Source organism: Cavia porcellus, unplaced genomic scaffold (genome assembly GCF_034190915.1).
Source record: "Cavia porcellus strain 051 isolate PalLab524CR breed Dunkin Hartley unplaced genomic scaffold, mCavPor4.1 scaffold_16, whole genome shotgun sequence".
NCBI lineage: Eukaryota > Metazoa > Chordata > Mammalia > Rodentia > Caviidae > Cavia > Cavia porcellus.
Window position 1 is genome coordinate 27,471,078 of NW_026947499.1, and position 26,060 is coordinate 27,497,137.

At 51.7% G+C, this 26,060-nt stretch overlaps 2 protein-coding genes across 3 annotated transcripts; one reads left to right on the plus strand and one right to left on the minus strand.

Annotated features, from left to right (window-relative positions):
- Window positions 1-1,257: 1,257 nt before the first annotated feature.
- On the minus strand, window positions 1,258-6,608 carry Cryba4 (crystallin beta A4). 2 transcript variants are annotated; one of them, XM_063225357.1, is made up of 6 exons: window positions 6,271-6,291; window positions 6,068-6,118; window positions 5,332-5,450; window positions 3,686-3,827; window positions 3,013-3,155; window positions 1,258-1,617 (listed from the first exon to the last, which is right to left on the minus strand). In XM_063225357.1, exons 2-6 carry the CDS (start codon window positions 6,104-6,106, stop codon window positions 1,470-1,472), a joined length of 591 nt encoding a protein of 196 aa, XP_063081427.1. In that variant the 5' UTR covers window positions 6,107-6,118; window positions 6,271-6,291; the 3' UTR covers window positions 1,258-1,469. The 2 variants fall into 2 exon arrangements, with proteins under 2 accessions (XP_063081427.1, NP_001166548.1); NM_001173077.1 differs by lacking the exon at window positions 6,271-6,291 and adding an exon at window positions 6,593-6,608 and having other exon boundaries at window positions 1,280-1,617.
- Window positions 6,609-9,738: 3,130 nt separating this feature from the next.
- Window positions 9,739-23,025, plus strand: Crybb1 (crystallin beta B1). The gene is made up of 6 exons (NM_001173078.1): window positions 9,739-9,772; window positions 11,346-11,522; window positions 13,831-13,949; window positions 17,173-17,305; window positions 20,303-20,445; window positions 22,756-23,025. The coding sequence occupies exons 2-6, from the start codon at window positions 11,355-11,357 to the stop codon at window positions 22,937-22,939; spliced, it is 747 nt and encodes a 248-aa protein (NP_001166549.1). The 5' UTR covers window positions 9,739-9,772; window positions 11,346-11,354; the 3' UTR covers window positions 22,940-23,025.
- Window positions 23,026-26,060: the final 3,035 nt, after the last annotated feature.

Below are 26,060 nucleotides of genomic sequence, written 5' to 3' on the forward strand. Positions count from 1 at the left end.
CCACCATTCCTAACCCAAGATGTGTGCAACCTGCCGTGTTTGTCTGCTTTCCTCTCAAACTGGGGCAGAAAAGGAATCCATATGTTTTATTTGCCATACTGTTTCCCAGGCCAGACACGGACAAGTCTGGGGTAATGTGACCCATGAGTAACAATGAGGGGTGAAAAATTCCTTACATGCAAATGTTCCTACACAGTGCCACCCTCTCCAGCAGGCTCTGCAGACATCCTACACCTGCCTGTCCCTGCCCAAGTGATGGGGAGTTGGACCAAGGAAGTTGGGGCCTGAGGTAAGAGCCCAAGGGCATAGGAGAAAGGTTTAGGAGAGAGTGAGTGGAGGGACACAGACAGGAATAGAGACTGACAGCTAACTCGAGGTTGACACACAGCTCCACGTGGGTTGAGAGTTTACATCCCTGTTCCATAGATTTCTTAGGGAGGTGGCAGTGTTAATGGACAACTCCTGAAGAGTAGATGCGAGAGAAAATTGGGGAGAAAGGAAAAAGACAAAATAATTTTGTCAGAGAGAGAGAGAAGTGGCTTTCTCTGTGCTTGGCTTTCAAAACAACCAGCTCAAGTTTATCAGGAAAACATACCAGTCATCAATATGTGTCAACCAAAGAATAGAGCTTCAAAGTTCTTGAAGAAAAAAAGAGGCAGCAAAAATGGACAAACTAAGAGAAGATAAATTCAAATCACACGAGGAGATACAAACAGTTCTCTCTGCATAAGTGATAAAAATTATTTGTTTTAGGCTAGGCACAGTGAGCTATGCCTCTACTTAGGAGGCTGAGACAGGAAGATAACAAATTCAAAACCAGCCTGGGGAACTTAGCAAGGCTAAAATAAATAAAATAAAATAAAAGGGGTTGAGGGTGAGCTCAGTTATAAGGCATTTACTTAGCATTTGCAATGCTCTGGGCTTGGCATGTAGATATATATATATATATATATATTTTATATCTCCAACACTATCAACTAATTTCATCAAATTCACATCTAAAGAATACCAAGCCTTACAACTCAGAATATGAAGATTGTTCAAATTCTACTCCATCAACATGCTGTATAGTCAGCCACAAAATAAGTCTCAGTTCACTTCAGAGACTCTGTTCTCTGGCCATAATGCGGTTTTGCAAATCAATAAAAATAAAAGATTTAGAAAATCTCAAAATATGAGGGATTTGGATAACACAGTTTAAATAACCTATGAGTCAAAAGAAGAAAAAAAACAAGATAAAGTAGTTGGGAACATGAGTAAAATGGAAAAGCACAGCTAATACTGGGCCTTCTTTTTATTATCATCATCATCATCATCACCAGTGAGTTGTTTGTGCGGACTGTGAGCGGGTGGGCTGACACGCAGGCGGGGTTCCAAGGGGTCACGCGGGGGACAGGACAGAGCACATGGCAGCCGCCAGGGCGACACCGGCAGGACTGCGCATGCCTGAGCTCTTCCGCCATGCCCGCTCACTGCTGGATTCTGCGCACACTCTGCACCTGGAAGGTCTGGGCGTGAGATCCCCACTCTCGGAAGTGCTTGTAGTCACCGGAGTGGTGATCGCTCTCCAGCACGTACTGAAAACCTCGGTAGCCGGGAAACTGGGAGCACACCCAGCTGGAAAAGGGAAGAGACAGAGTTACCCCGCGGAGGCACCAGCACATCCCCTGGGACAGCCTAGCCATCCCAGCCCCTCTCCACTGCCTGGAGCATGTCGGCCCTGTACCCGGTTACAGGGCTTTGGAGCGTGCAGTTTCCGCCTAGGAACACCCTTCTGGCCAGTCTTTGCCTGGCTGACTGTATCTGTGCTTTGGTTCCCAATGCTATGTGATTTTATCAGGGCCATGTGACCCACCCTCCAGCTCAGGCTGCCTCCTTTGTAGCAGTCATGTAATTCAGTAATGCTAAAGTGATTTATGAGATGTCAGGCTTCCCTGCCAGCAGCTCCTGTGCAGGGGTGTCTGTTTTGTTCAGCTGTACCTGTAGTGCCTAATACCTCCTGTCCTGGTAGAGAACAGGAGGAGCCCGCCTAGTGAATACTAGGCCAATGAAGAAAAGAAGGAAGGATGGAAAAAAGGAAGGGTCCTCCTCTGCTCCCTTACCCAGAGCCAATTCCAAGGGGAGAAAAAGATGTTTTTAATGTGTTGATCCTGATTTTGTTTAGGACAAAAATTGATGTTTACATTTTCAGTCCTCATTCTCCTGTCTGTAAAAGAGGGAGCCAGATTCAAGATTCACAGGGGACACGTTTTCTGCAGTAATGAGATTCTTTGGTTGTTTCTCAGAAAACTAAGTGGAAAAAAATACACAACGATTCATCTCCATTGCTGCCTATCAGGGGCCAAAGGGCCCCTGCGAAAGTTGCTCTGATGTCCCCTTCAATGGGGAGCCCACATCTGGGCTTTGCTCTGCTCTCCCATAGGGAAAGGATGGGAAAGATCCTGAGCTGGAGGCCAGATTTAGTCTCCTGTCTGCTGCTGGACTGAGCAAGTTGCTGGTTCCACATTGGTGTCTTTTACCCTGGACAGCTAGCTATCTTCCCTCCCCTCTTCAGGTCAAAGGTCCTGCCATTCCTCCCTCTCAACAGCAATGTGCGTGTGACCAGGTCTAGCCAGTCAGAGCATTCCATCCCTTTGGCTTGGTGATTGAGCACAATACCCATGTTGGATCAGTGAGCACCTTTCCTGGAATCTCTGATGGAATCATTGATGCTATCTTTGCCTTTACATGGGAAGTGAATCTAAAACTATAGCACACTGAGGCGGTGGAGAGAAAGATCCCATCATAGCACCTGGATCCAGCTGTAACTGAAGATAGTTACAGGGATCAATAAGTATTATTTAGGCTTAAACAGATTTAGTCCAGGTTTCCATCACCTGAAGTCCCATAAATTCTGCCTGAGTCCTGCGCATGTCCTCCGGAGTGTGGCCTCGGCCCCCAGCAAACAGTTTTCACAGGTTATGGCCTGTCCCTCCCAACACCCTTTGTCCCTGCCAGGCAAGTCCCACTTACGCCCCAGAGTGGACATGGAAGGAGCCCACTTCATTGCTGTCCCAGCCCATGGCCTGCAGGGAGGGGTAGTCATCACTTAGCTCTCCTTTCTTGCCCAGAAAGTTCTCCTGCTCAAAGATGGTCAGTCTGGAGTCACGGTGGTTCTAAGGATGCAGACAGGAGGCAAGGTCAGAACACCTGGCAGCCTGTCCGGTACCTAGATGCCCACCTCAGCCTTTTTGGCAAACCCCTGGGAAGGGCATTTGGCAGCAGATACTAGAAACTTATAGGAGCTGTATCATCTTCTCTTCTAGAACTTTCTACCAAAAAAGTAATCAGGAGACAAATAAGTGCAAGGATGCTCATCACAACAAAAAAAAAGGGGGGGGGGTGAGGAATGGGCCCAGATGGCCAGTAAAAGGTTCTGATAGTAAACAGTGTTGCATAGTTGGTACAATTACCAGTGTCTGAGCTTAGACATGGCACCCAGCGTGTCTGAGCCTGTTTCCACATGTGTGACGTGGAACCAACCACACCTGCTTTTTAGGGCTGCTTTGCAGACATCAGGGATTGTGAGCTGCATGGAACAAGGCTGCCTGCTGTGTTCCATGGCTAGAAAAGGGGACATGAGAACTTGAACTCTGGGTGTCTGATGGCCCAGTGCCCACTGATGGGGCCAAGTGGCAGGACTCACCGCACAGGCTACGGGCCGGAAAGAGGTGAGGCGCTCAGCGGGATAGGCCGTGTTCCCGCTCCAGGCATCCCAGCTCGGGTAGTCACCCCGCTCCAGCACATACTGCTGCCCTTGGAAGCCAGCGTGTTCGAAGCCCACCCACCTGTGGAAGGAGGGAAGCAGGGCGGGGAGGTGAGACCCCAGCCCTCGGTCTCAGGCCAGTGTTCTCATTCAGGGGACTCTGCCACAGGGAACAACGGGCAAGGCCTGGAGATGTTTGTGGCTGTCACTTAGGGGAGAAACTGCGACCATCTTTCCATGGCAGGGACGCTGCTGAGCACCTTACAGAGGAAGAAGTCCCAGATCTTTTTGGTAGCAGGGACCAGTTTCATGGAAGAGTTTTGCTATAGTCGGGATAGAGGGGGACAGCATGTGGAGAATGGTTTCCAGCTGAATCAGAGGAGATGTTAGCCTAGATCCTGGCATGCACAGTTTGCAGCAGGGTTTAGCTCCTGCGAGAATCCTGGTCTAACAGGAGAGAAAGCTCAGGCGGTGGAGCCAGAGCCGCTGGGTGTGTATGTGAACACAGATAAAACTCTGCTCCCTGGCCTGAGGCTCACCTCCTGCTGTGTGGCCTGTTCCTCACAGGGATTGGAGCTCTGTCCTACAGTGCACAGGAGCCCCCGCAGTGGCAGACCTGGCCCAGAGCATCAGGAAGGCCAGGCACACGTGCTGCCTAGATCCTCTTCCCCACGTTGGAGCTCCGGCCACCCTGCACCTACACCGTCCCACACGCCGGGCACACAGGGCTCACCAAGGGCTGCCTGTGGGCCTCCTGGTGATCCCACGAGGCCATAGGAGACGGACTGTGTGGGGCACCACCCAGACACCGTTTCCCCTCCTCTCTACCCCTCTGAGTCCCCTGAGATCTGGGGCTTACACCCGACACCTGGCAGGGGACAGAGGAGGCTGAGTTGAAACACAGTGGTGTCGCCTGGGCGGCAGGGAGCTGATCAGCCAGACAATGACCCTGTATTTGGGGTCATCTATGGGACAAAGGACCCAGGAGCCTGACCCCACATGCACTTTGCAGTTGTCCCCTCTGTGGCAACACTCGGTCTGATTCTGTGGTCCATGTCTCCTTACTGCCTTGGCCACCAGTGCTAGTGCTAACTAGTGCTAACTTGGCACTAGTGCTAACCCTAGGCCTGTGCACCTCTCTCCCTATCCAAAAAAGGATCATGTTTAGTGTCTTTTAAAACTATATTTGTACAGTTGCCTTCTACTTTTGGTGAGTTTGGCTTTCAGTTTATGCCTAGGGGATATTTTTATGCCAGTGGAGTTGTGTCATCCAGTGGGCAGGAACTGAGTGAATGGCATCCCCTACATTTGGGCAGTGTGCAACCTGTGTAAGCTTACATGGCAGTCCTACACTGTCCTCAGAATTTCAGGTGGGCTCATGGGCACACATCGTGGTAACTGGTATTTTAGCATCTCCTTACAGAAAGTGGGGTGGGGCTCAGCTGGGAGCACTGGGCTGTCTGGGGGCACATGGAACAGGTTGGGAAGGTAAGACTGAAAACAGCTAAAACTTCCAGAACCATTCTCTAGGTCCTTCCTGCCCCTTCCCACTGCCCCATTCTCCACTCCCACGCCCCAACACTCACGCTCCACTCAGCACTTTCAGAGATCTCACGGTCTCGAAGCCCAGCTCCAGGACGCTGGGGCACTCAGCCGTGAACTCGTGCCGTCGGCCCTGGAAGCCCTCTTCATCCCACACCACCACCTGTGCCAGAGAGGAAAGCTGGGCGAGGGGGAGCCGCGGGCAGCAGCATCTGGTGGGGGTGAGGGCTGGGAGGCCCCCCAGAGCGTGGGCTGGGCAGGGCAGGTAAGACAGGGTGGAAGCCAGAGGTGCTCCAGGCCCAGGCAGGGAAGAGGGATGGGGTGGGCAGGGCACAGGCTCAGGCCGTGGTGGGGCCTCTGTTTTGTGCCATCAGCCCCTGCCTAGTGGGAATGAAACAATCTCAGGATTCTTCAGGCCACCTTCTAAATCTGGGCTGTGACATGGCTCATCCAGGTTTTTAAGGCTGATGACAAATTCAAAGTCCCCTCTACCCAACACCCCAAATACAGGCAATCCGAGAGATCAGGCAGAAGGCAACTGCGATCTCGGCCAGAAAATGTAGAAGTCCAAGTTTGGACCAGAAGACCCGAGTTCGCATCAGGCTCTCTGGGACCTGACCCGAGTCTCTGGCTGCTCTGAGATGTGGTGGTGTGGTCTCCCAAACACGTATCCTGAACCCTCCCTTAGGCAAGGCAGTTGTTCAGTGGCACAAAGATTCTGGGGCTTTGCTTGACCTGTGTCCTCACCCCTCCCAGGCCACCCTCCCAGCCACTTCCTACCCTCCAGTGTCCCGCGGACTTGGTGCACTGCAGTGTCATGCTGGCCCCTTCCTGCACAGAAAAAGAAGGTGAGACCTTCCCACCCCGGCCGGCGCACCTCCCTGCTGGTTCGGGCAGGGGCAGGGTACTGGGACCTTGGCTTTTCCTGTCCCTCTCCTGTCCCTTCCATCTAGGGCCGGCACCATCAGCCACGCTGTCCCCACCTCAGAACTTGCTCCACGCTGGGTCCCAGTGCCTCTGAGCTTGGCTCTGTGTGGTTTAATCTGCTCGCTGCAGGGGACTTAGCATGGCTGCCAGGGCATCAGCCAGTCAAGTGCCAGGCCGTTCAGCCTAGGGGATGTGGGAGAGCTGTCCCTAAACGAGGCTCACAGGGACCAGTCTGAGCATGTGGGACCTGTTCCTGGTTAGGATAAGGATGACATTTGGGATGACATAGAGACACCCCCAAGATTGGGGACCTGGGCCACCCCCTCCCAGGATGTTCACTCCAAGTTCTGAGCCCAGCCCTCCACACCTGGGACTTACCGAGATGGGCCCAGAGAACATGGCAGAACTGGGACCTGCCAAGGTCAAGCTCTTATAGGCAGGGATCGGAGAGGGGCCCCTGGCTGGCGAAGCCCCGACTCAGCAAGTGGGTGACAGAAACAAAAGCCAGGCCTGGCCACACCCCCAGGGCGGAGGTGTCAGCATCTCTGGCTTCAGCTGGGAGGGAACAGAGCAGGTTGCCTCCCCAGGGACAGCCATGGAGGATGGTGAGAGGTGGAAGGTCAGCCTCTGTCAGCTCCACAGGGCTGAGCAGGAGAGGGAGCACTGGACAAGCTGTGTGACCTTGAGCGAGCCATTCCCCTTCCGTTTCTGTCTGTAAAATGGGATGGAAATAAACTGCACCGAAAAGTCATTGTGAGATGATGTGACAGGTCCATGCCTTTGCCCCTCCCATGCCCCTTCCCATGCCAGCTGCAGCAGTGCAGGCTGCAGCTGGACTCTGAAGGGTGAGGAGAATTTCAGAGTGAGACAAGGAAAGGTATCTAAACCAGAGTGCGGATGGAAGATCTTGGGGACCAAGGACAAGGAAGAGCTGGCTGTCTACCTGGGCTGCCGCTCAGGGGTCCTGGAGGGGAGGAGCTAGAGGTGGGCTGGGCCACAGCCTGCAGGATCCGCAAAGCCAATGAGGTGTCCAGATGGCTCTGCCAGCAGAAGCAAAAGGCTGTCGGTCACAAACATGCTTTGCAAACTGTCATTCATGTGCTAGGCATCCGGGGCTTGCAGAATTCCCTGAGGACCTCTGCTTCCTGCACCTTGGCCCTGGATTGGCTGGTGAGGGGTGAAGCGGGAAGAGCAGAGCTGGGAATAAGCTCGCCCACAGTGAGATCCAGCCCTGCTTCCTACCACCATCCTGGTGACCTGAAAACCGATCCCTCAGGGATCTGTGATGGCTACCTCCATCACTGGGGAGGGGGCTAAATGCAGCTTCATCACCTGAGTGACTTTGATGAAGGGTGACCGTGAAAATGAAAGGTTCAGGATGCAGCTCGCGCAGCCAGACAGCCCAGTCCACATCCCCGTCTTGCTGGTGCGGGGAGCTTTGAGCACGCTCCCTAATCGATCCTAGCCTCAGTTTCCTTGAGCATAAATGAGTGCAGCAGCCTGATTGATCGGGGTGATGTGAGGATCAATGTGATCGCCATGACTGGGCTTTGTAACTGTTCCAGAGACATGAAAAGCGTGGTGTGTCTCTATCATTTGTTGTCAGCATCACTAATAATAAAAGTGCTCGTTATTAATCATTCACGAAAAGCTTCTAAGAGCTTGGCTTTGGGAATTAGAGAGATGTTGGTCTGGGTTCCACCCGAGAGAGGAAGAAGTGGGCTGGAGAGGTGAGGTGAGGCTCCACGCTCCGTGAGATCACAGGGGCCGAGGCAGTTACGTGCTCAGAGCAGAGGCTCCCAGCGCGCTCTCTGTCTCAGCTCTGCTCCCACCGTTTAGTGGGTGGTGCATTGCCAAGGGGGGCACGGAACTGCCCCAGACGGCCCAGCCTTGGAGCCCAGGCCCGTGGGTGGCCCCACCGCAGGCATTTTGGCCCCAGTTCCAGTGGCTTCGCTGTCTCATCCTGTCCCACAGTTCCTGCCTCGCCCTCCCAGGCCTTGGCTCAAGATGAAAGGGGGAGGCTGAAGGTGCGGGGGCCCAGAAGCAGGGAGAAGTTGGCCCCAAGCCAGCAGGATCACAAGACAAGGGGATCCTTGTGGGGTCTCTGTGGGGATCCTGGACCCTCAAAGACAAGGTCAGAACCCGTAAGATACCCCACATCCCCTGCCCAGGGCTGGGAGTCAGCCTGCAGGTGACCTGGCTGAGCAGTTTTCCCAGGTCCTTCTGGCCCAGCTCCACTGTGAATCCCTGTCATGGGACATTGTCAAAGTCACTTGTCCTTCTTGGGCCTCAGTTTCTCCATGTGTGACACGAGGGAATTGGACCTCTGGGTCTGCTCCTTTGTGTGGAGTCCATACTACCCCACTTGGTCCCCGTTTCTCTGTCTCTCTCCTTCACCACTGATCTCCCCTCTGCCCTCTGCCCTCTGCCCTCTGCCCTCTGCCCTCTGCCCTCTGCTGCTCTGCCTGCTCTCTTCTCTGTCACTCTCTGCTGCCCCCAGGTTCACTTTCCTGACCTGCGTTTCCTCGTGTCCCCTACACCTCCTGCTGGGCCCTCGGGGTGCCCATTCAGTCACCAAATCCTGAAAGAGGCCCTGTGTGGCCCAGCCCTAGTCTGCGGGTTGGGGCCAGTGAGGAGCAAGATGCAGCAGAGTCTGAGGCAGCTTCCGTGTTCCTGGCCCCTGCTCTGTCCCTGGGGTCAGGTGGTGAGGGCTGGTGGGAGACGCCAAGCAGATCAGCAAAGGAACAGGCCCCAGCCCAGGTCTGGGATGCTGAGCCTATCTAAGCACAAGGAGATCCTAGGCCTGCCTAAAATCAGGAGAGGAAGATGAGGGCTGCAGGCCAGAGCCAAGTCTGAATGGCATGAAATGAGGCACAGAGAACCAGGTCTGGTCTGCCTGCCCACCTGGGTGGGCACCCACCTCCCCATGCTGATCTCTCCATACCCTGACCTTTCTCATCTGTGAAATGGGTATAAGACAAGCACCCAATCAGCAGCATGATTGACAGAGGTGACAAGGGCAAAGCATTTGGTACCATGTTTAGCACCAGGAAGGGGCTACAGAAGCCCTGTAGACCATTTCTCTTGCAGAGTATTACTTTGCCTTTGTACAGCACCCAATTGGGATATTGTAGGTCAATGGTGACTGCAGACTCAGAAGAACAAAGGGCAGAGACCTGTTCAAAGTCACCAGTGCCTTGTGGCAGAGGCAGAAGTCAAACCCAGGTTACCTGCCTGCGAGGGGCTCCCCTTTACCCTCGCTGTGCTGTCAGGCCCACCCTGGCTGCGGCCACATGAGAGGAGTCAGGATGGCCAGGAGGCCTAGAGTGGCTGGCCGGCCCAGGCTCCTGCCCCGCACTAGGCTCACAATGGAAAGTGCTGCTCTCGACAGTAACCGGGAGGCCAGCCTGGTCCTGGGCCTCTCGAGCCCGCTGAGCCAGCGCCCTCTTTGTGCCCCGCACTATTGGGCCTGATGTCTGCCAGATTATAAAATGGGGGGTCGGCCCCTCGTCCCCTAGTGCACGGCCTGTCCTCCAGCAGGAAGTAGCAAGTCCCCAGGTAAGAGGGAAGCCACCAGTGCTTCCAAATGCTGAGGGGGGCGGAAAGAGAGAGGCAGCGGAGAGAGAGACAGAGGGAGAGACAGAGAGACAGAGAGAGAATCCAAGATAGAGAAGGGCAGAGAGAGGAGCAATAAAAAAAACAATGGAAGAGAGAAAAAAAATAGCAAATATTGTAGACAGAGATATACAGAGGACAGGACACTGGCAAAGACAGAAGTGGAAAGACACAGAAGAATGAGAGAGAATGAGGGAAGAATGATAGAATTAAACAGTGAGAGACGGGCAGGGAGAGAGACGCGAGAGAGAATGCATCTAAGAAAAGCACCAGTCGGTCCTACTCCTGCGGCAGCACGCAGAGGGTGGGGGCGGGGTGGCCAAAAGCCCCAGATGTGGCCCAGATGTCTGGCCCACTCTCGTGGCCAAGGGCTCCAGAGTGGCCACAGCCTTCTTCAGGGGAGGAATCTGCTCTCCTCAAAGAGAGAGGAGACTGGGAATCCGCTAGAACCTGTGCGGTCAGGGTGCCTCCAGTTCTCTACAAAGATGACCGGAGTGCTTATTTTTCCCTGGGGACAAAATCAAGGCATCCCACACGCACTTAGAAACAGGAAGGGAGCAGGAATACTTGTAGTCTCACCGTCCCCAAGGCAGTGGGGAACCACTGGAATTCGCCCGAGGCCTCTCCACCCAGTGCCCTCCAGCCACAGCACTGGCTTTCAGAGCCCCAGATGTGAACCAAATCCAACCCTGTGGTTCCCCCGCATGCCTGAGGCCCAGGTCTGTGTTTGCTCCCACACTCCCGTCCCGGGAGGATGCCAGAGGCGGCCGCCTGGGTATGAAGACAAGGACACTCGGCCTTTAGCCTCTGAAGGACATCAAATGAAATGCGCCTATATTCCAGGCACAGAGCCAAGCACTGGGGAGAGAGGGCTGAACAAATGAGAGGGACTAAATGCCAGGCAGAGTGTCTGATGCCCCCTCACCCAAGTCCATCTGCTGGAAATTGGAGTTGAAATTGGATGCCTGCTGCTGAGTGGCCCAGGCTGGGCAGCTCTCTCTCCCAGTCTCAGAAGGCTCAGCTCAGGGAAGCGGGCACAGTGACCCCATTACTCTTCCAGGTTTCGGGCAGGGCAAGCTGGGTGGTTTACTGTCTGTGATGGTGCCTGGCATGCATGTGGCCTCCCAAATGTGGCTCCTTATTGTTCTGCACCTAATGAGGCAAATCGAGGCTGCACATACAAATAAGTGTGATGTGTGGTCAAGAGCTGCAGGAGGCTACGGAAGGCACTCAGGGGGAAAGGGGGGGGGGGAGGCATGGCTGGCGGCCGGCACAGCACAGGCAGAGGCCCAGAGGAAGGTAGCTGGGGGATCGGTCGTCTCCAGACAGGAAATTCTTGGCTGGGAACAGGGATGAAGCAAAAATACATTTCCAGCTTTATATTTCCGAAGAGAAAGAGAGGAAATAAGTTCAAGGAGCTTGGAAACATACGATGAGAGGGTATGAGAGTAGGGGCTCAGGTTAGGGGTGCCACCCCAAAACTCACCAAAGCCAGAGTTTCTTTATGGCTTTGCAGGACAGAACCATGTCTCAGGCTGCAAAGTCCTCAGCTACAACGGCAGCGAACCCAGGGCCCGATCCCAAGAGCAAGGGGGCCCCACCCTCAGGACCAGCCCCTGGCACCGGGCCTACCCTGACCCCCGCGGCCCTGCCCAGCACCAAGGCAGGAGAGCTGCCTCCTGGGAGCTACAGGGTAAGGACCTGGCACAGGTGGCTTGGCTGGGCCCCTCGTTTCCTCCCATCTCTCCTCCCCCTTCATTGCCTCCTTCGCATCCTCTCCCTCTTCCTCTTCTTCCCTCCCCTTTCCTTCCCACCTCTTCATGCTCCTCCTTTGATGGTTTTCTCTCCTCCCCTTCTCCCCTACCTCCCCATCCTTTCTCTTCTCTTGTCTCTTTCCTCCTTCTCCCTGACTTCTTTCCCGTCTTTCCTTCCCAGACACAACACTGCCCAGCCAGTCTGGAACCCAAGAAAATGATCAGGGGTCTCCACACACCTGGGGAGAGGGGCCCATTCCAGAGCTGTGAAATGAAACCGAAACGTGACATTTGACTGCCGCAGGAGCGCTCTGTAGCCAGGGCCAGCCCCAGTAAGCCTTCGGAGGATGTGTCAAAGCAGGAAGCAGGGCAGAGGAGGAAGTGGACAGGCTCAGTCACAGGTGCCCCTTGTCTGTCCTAGAGGTAGTGCCAGGGCAGCAGGAACTGCTCCAAGGTCCATCCTGAAAGGACCCTGGAGAGCCAGGCCTGAGGTACACAGAACTGGCCACCTTCCATTTATGGCACGTTCCCATGTGGTCCACTCAAGGCTGGCTTTCACTTCTGTAGTTTTATTTGAGCAATCATTTTAATTTAATTTTAACACACAACTGGCGCCTGCAAACCCACTAGCCGTATAAAACCCAGGACTTACTGTGCAAACATGTATCCCAACTCCTCTGGAGGCTAAGGCAGGAGAAGGATCACAAAAGACCAGCCTGGGCAACTTAGCACACCATCTCAAAACAAAAATTAAAAAGTGCTAGGGATGTACCTTCTCAGGAGAGTGCTTGCCTCGTATGCAGAAGGCCCTGGGTGCCATTCCCAGTACAGACAGGGACGAGGGGAGAGGGGAGAGAGAGAGCCAGGACTTGATAAAAATCCTCCAGTGGACCCTATGTTTCCAGGCAGCCACCATTCTTTCCCTTCCTATGTTCACTCTCTGCTTGCTGTAGATTTCTAAAGTGCCGGGCACTGTTCCTTTAACGGTGTGACTTGTTTTCAGCTCACCAAAACGTGCTGAACATGCTTCTTCTGGCTTCCTTTTCTCTCATCACTGACCAATGTGATCCTGCGTTGCAGGAGTCATTTGTTTTGGCTGCTGTGTGACCATGCTGCTTCAGAGCAGGCTGTCACTCCCTTGCCCCGGTCCCCTCCCCTGGGTGGTCACACAGTGCACCTGGGGTAACCCTTCCTTTGTTTGGAGAAGGGTCTCATTATGTTGTCCAAGCTGTCCCCCAACTCCTGGGCTCATGTGATCATCCTGTTTCAGCCTCCCTAGGAGCTTGGATGACAGATGCAGGCCACGGCACCCTGCTTGGCCAGGATGGCCATGTCCCTGTCCCTGTCCCTAGCTCTCACACAGCAGTCCCTCCAGGGGACCAGCACAGTCGTGGAAGCGCCCAGTGCAGGCAGTGGGAGCCTCCTCTCTGCAGCTGGGGAATCTGAGGCTCCAAGAGAGCAGGCAGCTGCCTCACTTCAAGTGAACCAAGTTTTCCCAACTCTGGCCGGCAAGAGGACAGAGAACCAGTCGCAAGGCTCAGCAGAAAGAGGTCGGCTGAGTTGTGAGAGGAAACTAAGAAGCATTTCCTACATCTGGGGCTGCAGACTGAGAGAGTGGCCAAAGGCCTGCCATAGAGAACCCTGAGTCTTCAGAGGGGCTGGAGAAAGGTACAGAGAGGCAGGGTGAGGCAAATGGAAAGAGGGCGAGAGAGAGGCCTTGAAAGCATAGAAGTGACTCCGTAATGGTGTCACTTGTGATGCCAACAGGGTGAGCTAGTGGGGGGCTTACAAGCGAGACCCAGCACAGGGCTGGAGGAGGACAAATCTGGGAAGGCTTCCAAGAGAAGGTGACATCCAGGCCTGGAACAGAAGCAGAACTACGACATCTAGTCTAGAACATGAGTTAGGGAACACAAGTTAAGAAGTGAGGGCTCCAGGCCTGGGATGTGTGGCAGCGGGCATCTTCCTAAAACAGCACAGAGGCAGCATCGGCCTTGGAGGGAGACACACACACACACACAATTCTTGAGGATAGTGCAGCTCTGAAGCTCGGTAGTGGGGAAGCAGAAAGACAAGATCATTTCACAAGCCATGGTTCACCTGACCCACACACAACCCCTGCAGACGGGGACAAATAAGAATTCTGACCCGAAGCTTCCCCGGGTTTGGATGGTCTGACCTCAGGGGCACAGAAGTGGGTCGTCCCCCTTACTCTGTGCCCTCGGTGTGGGGGCTTCTTTCCTGCAGCTGGTGGTCTTCGAGCAGGAAAACTTCCAAGGCCGGCGGGTGGAATTCTCGGGAGAGTGCCTGAACCTGGGAGAGCGCGGCTTTGAACGAGTGCGCAGCCTCATTGTCACCTGCGGACCGTGAGTGCGGTCTGGGGCGATCCGATCTGCTGCCTTTGGTAACTGGGAGGTGCTGGCAGAGGTTTAGCAGGTGTCTCCGCAGTGCCTGGACGGTGCAGTGGTGCCTCTGTCATTTCCAAGCCTCACCACAAATCTGAAAGAGAAATATGCTCACCTTTTCCCTCTCACCGATGGGAACACTGAGGCTCTGGCCAGTGATCCCACTCGTGAAGGTCACGCTGATGATAAGCCATGGTTCTGGGCTGCAATTCAGTGTTGCTCCTTCTGTAGAAGGAATCTTAGCCCATTACTGAGGGCAGAAGGAAGTCAAAGAGCTATTCCTCTCCCCTCTCCTGAGCATCATGTGGCCCTAGCACATGCAGGCGGGACCAGGTACTGGGTGAGGACATCACCTGGTGATTGCACAATGCTATGTGAGGAAGGGGCCATTCCTATCCCCATCTAACAGGTGGGGAAACAAACTGAGGCTCTGCAGGGCTCACACAGGCGGCCTGCATCACCCAGTAGGTAGCAGCTGAGCCCATATTTGACTCCAGTTGACTGGTTTCATTTCCATTAAGCACCAGGCCTTAGTGACTGGGCAGAATCTGGGCACCTCTCAGCCTACATGGTCCACACAGAAAGGAGGAGTCATTGTCCCTCAGAAAGACCAGCTATCCCTCTATGGCCCCTGTGAGCAAAAGTAAAGACGGTGGGCTGGCCTGGAACAAAACCCACCCTGGTTTTCTCCCCACAAGGCCCCCAGGGAAGTGGTCAGCCCGCATTCTGAGGCTCCCAGGCAAATAGCAGAAATGGGATAACATTGAGGCTTTGAAGTCAATTGACTTTGAGTTGAGTCCCAGCTACCTGTTTGCCTTGCTCTGTCTCCAGGCCTCAGTTCCCTCTTCTCTGAAATGGGGAGAAGCACAGTCCTTACCTGACACCCAGGATTATTCAAGGGCTGTATGAGGTAGTACAGAAAGGAGGTGCCCTGTTGTGGGCACCCACATACAGCAGGTGTCTGAGATGGCATCACCCTGTGAGCTGTAGACAAGTCACCCTGGCCCAGGGCTGATTGTGCCTCCTGCACCACCCCACCCCGGTGCGGCTCACACTACCTCAGCCGTGCACACAGCCCCCCAGCCCACCTGGAAACAGAAACTGCCAGATGTGGCCAGTCTAAGGTTTCAGGCTGTTTTCGGTGCTGGTGACTCAGATCCAGACTATCTTTCCTCAGAGACACAGACACAGCTGATCTCTGCTATGTGCACCCAGAGCAGGCACAGACAGGCCTGTGATCCAGGGGCTGGGGCTGGGTTCAGGCAGCAGGGCTGTGGGTGGAAAAGATGATAGAAGGAAGCGAAGGGGGGGGGGGAGTTCCTGCATCACGGGGTGGAAGAAATGCCTGACCCCTACACCACTGTGCGAGCCTGAGCTGGGAACTTCACCCCCCAGCCCAGCCTCAGTTTCCACGTGTGTAAACTCAGAGTCCTGCTCTTTCCCTCTTCTGGAATGCAAGTTCCAAGGAGCCATAGGAGAAGAAAACGTATTGACAGAAATATGTCAGATCCCTCCCTCTTGTCTCAGGCCCTTACGATCTCTTGAAGGAAGCAAGAAGAGGTTTGGGGAAGGATGAGCAGGGTGGTAAGACCAGCATCAGTCTTAGCAGGCTTTAGTGACTGCCTAAAATCACAGGGCAAATAAACCACGAGTCAGGATTAGAACTCAGGTCTGTCACTCCCCGGAGTCTATGTGCTTAACACCACCGACATGGCCCCACCTTCCAGAACTTTCTCCCTCTCCACTCACACATCTCTCTATCCACACACTCATGACTCATCTGCTTCTGCATCCATCCATCCACCTATCCAGCCAAAGATCCATCAGGACGTCCATCCACCCAGTACATCTACCCACCTGCCATTCATCTACCCATCCATTCTATCATCCATCCATCCATCCATCCATCCACCATCCATCCATCCATCCATCCATCCAGGCATCCACCCATCCATGTGTCCTTTTCTACTCCAGACCAGGCAGACCTGAGGCAGATTCAACTCTATTTTGAAATAGTAAGTCCATATTTTCAATTCCCTGAAATGCAGTTCATCCAGCCCTCCAACAAGGACCTGAGCCTCCTGGGATGCATTCTGTCTCAATCCTAGGGGAAGAATGGTCTCTAGGAAGATAATGCTTATGTCATCAACTTTCCAGGGACCCTTGGCACTTTCTTACTTCCTAAGAACTCTGAACACATGGACAGCAAAGATCCAGGGTTCCTAAGTCAACCTCTTCCATAGAATGAAGACTATGCTTTCTCCCTAGAGCCCCCAACCTGACCAACCCGCCCATCTTTAGTTCAGCTGCATTGGGAATGCCAGGAAAAGCCCCATTTGACTTCAGACTTCTAACTTGTCCTTGTTAAAGACCAAATGTTTTCATTTGCACTGCAATATCACACTGACTCACACAGGTATCAGGGATTCAGATATTACTCATACCCTCTGCCCACCCCATGCCAGGCACTGAACGTCTCCCATGCCAGTCTTTACTGAACTCATATCAGTTTTTCTCTTTCCATGTGCCTCTGGGACTACTAACTATTTAATTAGCTAAATATATTTTATTTTCATTCCTTCACTTAAAACACAACATATATACTTTGTACATGTATATTTAAAAATAGGCTTTGCATCTTTTTTTATAAATAGAAAGCTAGTACCAATTGTTTTAAGTCAAACATATCCATAAAAAATAGTAAATAAAAGTCAAGGTATTATGCTGCTGCCTGCCCCAGGCTCTGAGCTGGGGCCTATTTTTCCTTTATTACAAAAAAGAGATTAGTAAATGTTAAGGACATATTAGCTGAAATCAGGCTTAACAGAATATATCTGAGTTATTTATCCCCAGGTAGTACTTACAGCCTGTGTGGATCCTGCATTTGCAAAAATAATTTCCTCAGATAATTATATACATTACCTCACGTATCTTTCACCAACTTCGGGAAAATAAGTGTATTAGTGTACATGAGAAAAGCAACCCGCCCATCAGAGAGGCAAAGCCGCTTGCCCATAGTCACACAGCCAGTGTGGGCACAGCAGAGAACCTCAGACCCTTTGGACCTTCAGACTGGTCTCAGGGCTGCTTTGCTAAGGGAGACAGGAAGGCAAGTGGAGGGAAGAGCATCTGCTAATGATTTTTCTCCTTTTTGTCTCTGCCCTCCTGATCGTTCTCTCTCCAGCTGGGTTGGCTTTGAGCAGTCCAACTTCCGAGGGGAGATGTTCGTGCTGGAGAAGGGCGAGTACCCTCGCTGGGACACCTGGTCAAGCAGCTACCGCAGTGACCGGCTCATGTCCATCCGACCTGTGAAGATGGTGAGTGGCTCCAGGGGAGGTGCTTTGGAGTCAGTGCTGCAGTGCAGGGCAAGCCCAAAGTCAGAGGTCAGCCAGGATGAGGAAACGAGAACCGGGCAGGAGGCTGGGTAACCACTGGGTTGCCCGGGAACAGGAGGGTCTGGTGTTCATGGATCCAAGCAGCCAACATGCTAGATTTGTACCTGGCCCCGAGCTGGGGACCCTGGGCACACCCACACAAAAACCAGGTAATCTGCACTCTCTGCCGTGGAGGCTGGGCCTACCTTCCAGCTGTTAGAACTAGAAATCCCAGGGACTTCCTTGACTCCCTTTGCAGGGCGTTTCAAATTCCTGAATGCAAATTACCGTCTCTTGCAGTGGCTTTAAAACCAGTATCCAAGTTGGCCTGGTGGCACACACCTGTAATCCCAGCAGTAAGGAGGCAGACAGGAGGATTTCTGAGAGTTGAGGCCAACCTGGGCTACATGAGTTTTTAAGGCCAGCCCAAACTATTTAGTGAAACCTTTCTCAAAAAACAAAACAAACAAGCAAAAAAAAAAAAAAAAAAAGAATGTCCCTGAAAGTCACCAAATATGCGGTTGAAACCTGTGCAGCGACTAGAAGGGAATGCTGTGATGGGGTGCCTGGAAACTCTGAGTAATAAAGCAGAATGTTGAATTAGCCTCATAATATGAAATCAGCATAAAGAAGAATCAGTCTGGTAAATGCAGACGTCCCCATGTGCTTTGCTTTTTCCAGAATTATGAGTCAATTATGAGTCGTGACCCAGCCACCTCTTACTCACCAATGCTAGTCTGGTGGAACTCCACATTTTTCTTTGATCATGAGAATATTCATAAAAGTTATTATGAACATCCATTGCAGGTGATCAGGTGTCAACAAGCAGATGCTTGGGCATCACCAAGCTTACCTTACTGGTTTAGACAACCAGAGTGCCAGAAATCTCAAAATTCAAGACTGAATAGCCATTTGTAAGAATTCATAGGTTTGTCTGTTGATCATCTAATGGCTTTTATATGAATATCTAGGTAAAGGGAAATAATTGGAGGAAAACTCCTCAGCTAATGCACCTCTGTAGAGTTGTTTTTTCTAAACTAAAACCTCAGTATTCAGGTTTCATTGCAGTGTTTGCACTTCATGATACATAAGTGAGTTTGGGGTTGTAGTTTGGCACCTGCTCTCTGAACAGTTGGCTATCACTCTTCTAGAACTATGCTGTCCAATATAATGGGCACCAGCCACAAATGGCTACTGAATTTTAATTTTGGCTACTTTGAGTGGAAATGCTCTGTAAGTATGAAATACACATCTGTTCTGGGTGTACAGAAAAAAAGTAAAATATTATACAAATATTTTTATAATGGAGCTGTGTATGGTGGTGCATGCCTGTAATCCCAGCACTCTGCGAGGCTGAAGCAGGAAGACTGCACATTTGAACTCAACCTGGCGAACTTAGTCACTTAGCAAGACTCTGTCTCAAAATCAAACATAAAAAAGGGTAACGATTGGGTCGTCCAGAATCAGGAGGATCTTGTGCTCATGGACCCAGTTCAATATGAAGGCCATGGATACAATTTTCAGTGCTGCAAAAGAAAATACTTATTGGTTACATTAGAATTATAACATCCTAGCTCTGGAAGATTGGGGACCACCAGCCACGAGAAGAGCTGGTGGAAAATCTTTCTGGGGAACAATGTGTGAAAAGCTCCCAGAGCAGGGACAAACTGGGGAGCGGAGGGGAGAGAGGTGACCGGTCCCACAGGTCCTCGCCGGCCATGGTGAGGAGTTGGTCTTGGGCTCACCAGCAGCCGGCAGCAGTCCTGGACTGGCTTAACCTTCCTGAGACCATGATAATAACAAAGGTTGTTACTCGTTAAGAGGTTACCATGAACTGGCAGTCATACCAAGGGCATTTTCCCCAGCATGCAAAAGCTCCTGGTTTTTGCATCCCTGCTCACACCACACACCCTCTTACCCTCTGCTCATGCTGCTGTCTACTGTCCAACACCCACCAAGCACATTCAAACCTGCCACCTTTGCCTGGGCCTTCTCTTCTGCTCAGGGCCTTCCCTCACCCTCCCTCCCTTCTCTGCCATGCACATTCCTATTTGACCTCCAAAACCCCTATCAAATGTCCCTTCTCCCATCAAGCTTTCCCTGATCCACTTTCCTTCCCTGTGGAAGAATTAGCTGGCTTTTGTTTCATCCACATTTTGCTAGAGTCTTCCATAGACAGATGTACTTACATCTGGCCTCCTGCTTCTTAGTGGTGAATCTTTTTTTTTTTTTTTTTTTGGTGGCAAATAATTGTGGGTAATCATACCACCTGTTTATTAAGCACCTTTGGTATGCTTTATGCTTTCTTGCATTTCATGGAATTCTACAACAGTCCCAAGTTTTCGTTAAACTTTAATCAAGGACAAGAAAGCTGGAGTTCAGAGGTGCAAAATGAAGGGCAAAGGTCACACAGCTGCTTAGTGATGGGGCTGGGATTCAGTCTCAGCCCTGAGGTCTCCGGAGGTGCTTGGGGTCAGCACTGCTGTGATCTGCTTGCTGGGGCCTCCCCGCAGCTCTTCAACCCTGAGCCTGTCGCAATTGCTGATTCTGTTGGAAAAAAGGGTGATCCCAGCCCTCGGAAACCACAGGCCTAGGAATGAGGTGTTTCACTGAAAGGGTCTGCTCTTTGCTGGTTGTGAAACTTGACCTCTCCGAACCTCTACATCCCTGACAGTCATGGCGAAACATTTTTGATCACTTTGTGTGCCAAGCACTGTGCCCAGAGCTCTGTGTGGATTCACTCACTTCATCCTTGGGACCATGTTAGGACCTGGGGGCTGCTACCCTTTTCTCCAGGTGCAGTGGACCCTTCCAGGCCCAGCAGCAGCAATCCTGGGGGAGTCCCAAGAGGCCAAGTCCCCTGAGCCGTCCCTCCTGCTAGGTACACTCGCTCTGTTCCTGTTCCTTTTTCCTGTCCCTGATGCAGCTCTCCTTTCCCAGGATGCCCAGGAGCACAAGATCTGCCTGTTCGAAGGAGCCAATTTCAAGGGCAACACCTTGGAGATTCAGGAGGAGGATGTGCCCAGCCTCTGGGCCTATGGCTTCTGTGACCGAGTGGGCAGCGTGAAGGTCTCCGGTGGAACGTAAGCACCCCTCCTGCCCGTCTCCACCTCCTGCTTGCAGCACAGACAGACTCAGAGGCAGCTGCACCCTTAGAGGACGCCCCATCCATCAGACTCCTAGGAAAGGACCCAGCTCCTCCCCAGGGCTCCTGGTGCTGGTGTCTGGATTCCACCAACAGAGCCTCATCCCTCCGGGGAGGACAGTCATACTTTGAGGAATTCTGCATCAGTGTAAACAAATCTGGCACATGGTTCTAAAACAACCAAAGATGGGGAAGAATGGTTGTTGCTAAGCCAGGGTAGGACTGAAGGGGCAGACAAGCCAGGAGTCAGAGGTGATGTGGGCAGATAGGTCTGGGTGAGTTAAGAGGAGAAGAATGTGCAGACGACAGGAGCCCAGAGAAGGAGCAGAGCGGCTCCTGAGAGGAGCCACTGCTGCTGTCACTGAGGAGGCTGGACAGGGGAGCCCTACCTCTCCCTGCCTTAGCATTGCCAGCTGCACAGTGGGCAGACAAGTCTCCTCTAAAAAGGCACTGTCTTTGGCCAGTGCCCAGGATTTGAAGCTTTGCAAACACAGCCTATGAGGACTGGGGATGTAGCTCAGTGGCACAGTGCCTGCCTGGCAAGTGCAAGGCCATAAGTTCAATTCCTGGTGCCAAAACAAGCATAGCCCATGAGAACATAGAGAAAGGGCAGATGGCCAAGTGGGGTCACTTTGTCCCTCCCCCTGCCTCCCCCAAGCAGGCCAGGTACTTCTGGTCTCCTCTGGATAGATTAGCCTTCTGTCTTGCTATCTCCACATTCCCACTGCATTCTTATGAAACTCTTGAGGCGTGGCCTTTTATTTTCTCCACTGCCTTTTCCTAAAACCTGAAACCCTACCATCCAAGTCATTGCAAGTGCACCGAGCCTTGGCTGACAGCCAGGCACTGTGCTAGGCACGCTGCAGGAGGCAGAGAAGGAGGAGACACCATTCTTGCCTTTAAGGAGCTTCCTCAGCCTCGCAGGGGAGCCCAGTTCCCCTGTGACAGAGCCTTCAGATGCCAACAAGACACTGCCATGCTGTGGAAGCCGGGGGAAAATGGATGTGTCTGGGAGCTGGCTGAGTGTGTGGCTGACAATTAAACCAAGCTTGGCAGGATGAGCAGGGCCTATGACAGCCCCAGCAGGACCCTGCCAGCAGAGGTGATGAGAGAAGTCGGGAATGAATCACTGATCACAGTGATTGTTTCAAGTGCTTACCTTGGACAGAAAGAACACTGTGCCAGCCACTGAAAAGGATCAGCTACTAAGTCTCATGGACGGCTGGTAAGGCAGGTGCTTTATCACCCCCACTGCACAGATACCTGGGGCTCAGGCCACTCATCTACCTAGGCTCTCCCAGCTGGTCCAGGGCCGAGTGGGACTGGAACCAGAAATTCATCCCAAAGGCCACACATAACTCCACTCACATGCAAAGGAAAATTTTCTTTTCTTTTTCTTTTTCCCACTGGAGCTTGAGCCCATGATCTTTGCACTGAGCTATAACTGTGGCTTTTTTTTGAGACAGGGTCTCACTAAGTAGTTCAGACTGAAGCTGAACTGTGTAACCTCAGCCTTGAAATTCCAGCAATCCTCATGCCTCAGCCTTGAGAGGGCTGGCATTACAGCCATGAACCACCTTACCAGTTTAGTTTATATTTTGAGACAGAGTCTTAATAAGTCACTAAGCTGCCCAGGCTAGACTTGAACTTGCAATTCTTCTGTCTCAGCCTCTCAGAGTGCTGGATTACAGACATGTGCCACCGTGCAGGCAGAAACCCATTTTCAAAAGCCCTTTTATTTGTCCCAGTCCCTACAGCTCCAACCCTAGCTTCGTTTATTTGACCTCATTCTTCTCTGAGCCCCATGGCAACTCTTTCAGTAGGATGTGCTAACCACATGCTTAGTGGGCACTCCAGGCGCACTTCTCCACGTGGCCTCCAAAGCCCTCTTTCCTTTGCCAGTGCTGGTATGGAACCCAGGGCCTTGGGCCTGGTGTCAAGTGCTTTGCCACTGAGCTACACGCTGCCCAAACACTCTTAATGAACAGGCCACTGTGGCACACCCACTGGCTAGCAGAAAAGTCTGAGAGCTGTCAGGCAGAGGAAACAGTCATCTTCAAAGCTAGGGCAAAGCCAGCGGAGGAGCCTGTGTGGCCCAAGCCTGGCCCTGGGGTGAGGGGGATATGTTGAGAGACGGAGATGGAGGCAGCCTGCAGGGGCAGGCGGAGGACTTCCTGGTCCAGGCAGGGCTGGAGGTCCGGGAGACGGGCTGGCTGTGTCCACATCTTCCTTCTTGCCTTCCTCCCAGCTGGGTCGGCTATCAGTATCCTGGCTACCGTGGATACCAGTACCTCCTGGAACCTGGTGACTTCCGGCACTGGAACGAGTGGGGTGCCTTCCAGCCCCAGATGCAATCTGTGCGTCGCTTGCGTGACAGGCAGTGGCATCACGAGGGCTGCTTCCCCGTACTTGCCACTGAGTCCCCCAAATGAGCTCCTGTATTGCTCCAACCCTCCCCCCGCCCCCCTGCAGCCTCAACGGTCTCCTCTTTCCCGGTAAATAAAAGTCCCTCAAGCCACGATGTCTCCTGGCTCTGTAGACGGAGGTGTGCCACAAAGTCCCTCTTCATTCCTGGGAAGCTATCATGAGCTAGAGTGGGTCCTTGATGATGAAAATTAAAACCCAGGCATTTGGCACAGATTGGCAGGTAAATAAGCTTTAATTAAAAGGTAGGGGGAAATGAAGGGGAGCACAGCTCTGACATACCCCTAACAAAGCAACCCTACCAAAGGAAAGCAAAGAAAGATAAGAAATGAGCAAGGAGGACAATCAGACTGGCCCATTCCCAGGAAAACAGACACCAGCTTTATGGGGTGCCAAAGTGGGCTGGGGTCAGGGTGTCTCAGTCCTGGTTCATAACTTCAGAGGAATTCTCCTGACTTGAGGGTCAGTTCAGTTCCTATGAGATGACTGTTGGGGTGGCCTCTGTCGTGTGGGGTTCCGATGGGATCAAGGTGACCCTAGGTTTAGGGCTATGGAGACTTCTGAGTATAGTTGAGTGTCCCCCTAAGTCTGTTAGCCTCATGCTGCTGATCTTGAAGAGGGCGAGATAGGTTAGGTAAATTTGGGTTTAATAAACCTACTAGTTTGCCAACTTTTCCCAAAGCGTTAACATGCTGATAGCCAAAGTATCTAATGTAATAAAGGATGCAAAATGAAGGCCAAGCTTTTCTCTGCTTTTAGTTACCTGTTGGGCACCCACAGGCCCCACTGAAGAGTTAAGGGTTTTAGCGAAATCTGCTTTTAAGCCTCTAACTGCTTCAGAAGAAAACACCAATCATGCTCTCAGTGAGTCACAGGTCCATGAGTTGTCTGTCCTCTGTCCCTGGGGCCATCTATCGCCATGTCAGTGTGGTTTCCGTGGTCTTCATAGTCACCACAACAATCACACCAGCAAACACGGCCAAATCCTTTGCCCACGTTATCCCAGCATGGCTTTCAGGCTGTGCACACAAGTTGGCATTAGGATTCTTCCCATGTGAACAAATGGGACTTGAGATGGGAAGTGACTCTGCTAAAGCTGTAGGGCTGGCAAATCCAGGTGCAGACTCAGGAAGTCTGACCCCAGAGCCTGCACGCTTCAATGAATCTTTGCTTTCAAACTCACATCCTCTAGGACGCCACACGTCATGATCTGTCACCCCATCTGCCCACCACCTGGACTCCTGTGTACTTGACATTTTTGTGTAAATAGACATATCTCATGCTTAAATGCACTGATTTGTAAATAAGACTTTATGACACTCCAGAAAGCAGAAAATCAGTATCATATACCATAGATAGGAAGTAGTCATGTAAACAGATCAAGCACAATTTTAAAAAGGCTCAGTGTTGACTTCTCAGCAACACCACTGAGTGCTGAAGGATCTGAGCGGGCAACGTGCTTATTCTTTGGCTGAGTGACTGATTAGCAAGCATTGGAGAAAAGTAAAAGATGAGCTTGCCCCAACTGAGACTTTTTTCTCTCTCCAATTTGATCAATGAAGAGTGAAAAGAACATTATTTTTGTGTATGACTCAATGTTACTTAATCCAATGCCTAGGTGCCACCCAAGTCATCTCTTGATAACCATGTCAGTGGTTATCACTGACTGATGTTAACTATTAACCCATGCAGGAAACAGGGGCAGGGGAGGTAATGCTATGGATATCCTCCTGGAGGATAGAATACTGAAGGAAAGCCTTAAAGGATGGAGCAGGAGCTTGTATGGTGCAGAACAAGGAAGATAATCTAGGCAGCAGGGTCCCTGGAATCTCATATGGCACCTTTGTACAGATGATGAAAAGATGCCTCTCCCTCAAGACACTTTAGTGCCTTCTGCCTAAAATTATTGGTAGTAGTCTGTCTACAGTGGGAATGTGGTGCCCGGTCTGCACAACTATACTAATCAGCCCTGTATCACACCAAGGCACAGAGGTGGAGAGAGCTTGTGTTATCCCGAGGGGAGAGCAGCAGTTCTGTGTCTGTGCAGCAAAAGGGATGTGAAGTCTGGCAGGAGGTGATGCTGGTGAGAAGGATGAGGTCTCCTGACACCCACTCTGTGGTTTATCTGAGCTTTGAGGCTGAAGCATCTTGCCCCGGAGCCTTCCTTGGGTCTCAGTCTCTGATGTGTGCCCATCCTCCCTCTTCTTTGGACCCTGCGTTTCTCCACCATCACTCTCCAAACTGTTTAACACCCTCAACTAGGTGGCAAAGTCATCTGTGAACTAGGATTCCTGGGGGAACCCAGAGACACAAGTGTTAGTTCTGCTCTTCCTCTCAATGCTGGAAAGCGCTGGGCAAGCGGCCACCATTTCCCGTGTCTTCTCCTCTATCAGAAAACAGCAGCTCACGTGTTCACTCAGTGCCATGATCCTCAAGCTGTGGTTCTGAAGTTTCACGATGCTCTAAGGCTCCCTCATTTATCTATAATTTCTATGAATCCCTGATTCTATGAATCCCCCAAAATCATGCTACCTAGATTCCTGTCCTAAGTTCCTGGGGTCTGTGAGCACGGCTCTCACACTGTCCTGAAGTAGAGTGGATGCCACAGTCTTGGGAGCCACGTGAAGTTAGCTTGATAGTTCAACTTCGAGGTCCCATAAGATGCACCAACCTATAACCCAGAAAAGAAAGAGATAAGGTGCCCTCCATTGAACTATAACACATCTGCTTTCTGATTACTTGGAATCTTTATATTTATTGAAGGAACCATTTGGCATATAATTAGATCTAACAGCTTTCTTTTCGATGTGACAATCTGGTGAGTCCTGTTAAAAAATACATTAGAAATTCACCAGTTAATTTAGACCTAAAACTTGCTTACATTCATAGTCCAGATCTTCTAGACTGCTTTCAACTCATAGATCCTCTCATTCTCTCACAAATGCTACTGTACGAAAAAAAAAATGGCATGGGCCTGTCAGCATTGCCAAAACAAGATAGACACACTTACCAAAACAAACAAAAACCCACAGGAAATGATGAAGTCATTAGTTTTCACTTAATTTACCATTTTGCTAATGAATTTATGCTACACGAAACATGTTGCAATAAAAAAGCACATACAAAAAT

What these genes read in the sequence shown, in the direction of transcription:
- Cryba4 (XM_063225357.1), bottom strand. Translation starts at nt 6,106, where the DNA reads ATGACACTGCAGTGCACCAAGTCCGCGGGACACTGGAGG. An exon ending in AGTCCGCGGGACACTGGAGG is followed by an intron (nt 5,451 to 6,067) that starts GTAGGAAGTGGC and finishes TCTCTGGCACAG; the next exon opens with GTGGTGGTGTGGGATGAAGA. An exon ending in CTGAAAGTGCTGAGTGGAGC is followed by an intron (nt 3,828 to 5,331) that starts GTGAGTGTTGGG and finishes CTCCTTCCACAG; the next exon opens with GTGGGTGGGCTTCGAACACG.
- Crybb1 (NM_001173078.1), top strand. Translation starts at nt 11,355, where the DNA reads ATGTCTCAGGCTGCAAAGTCCTCAGCTACAACGGCAGCGAACCCAGGG. An exon ending in TGCCTCCTGGGAGCTACAGG is followed by an intron (nt 11,523 to 13,830) that starts GTAAGGACCTGG and finishes TCTTTCCTGCAG; the next exon opens with CTGGTGGTCTTCGAGCAGGA. An exon ending in GTGAAGGTCTCCGGTGGAAC is followed by an intron (nt 20,446 to 22,755) that starts GTAAGCACCCCT and finishes CCTTCCTCCCAG; the next exon opens with CTGGGTCGGCTATCAGTATC.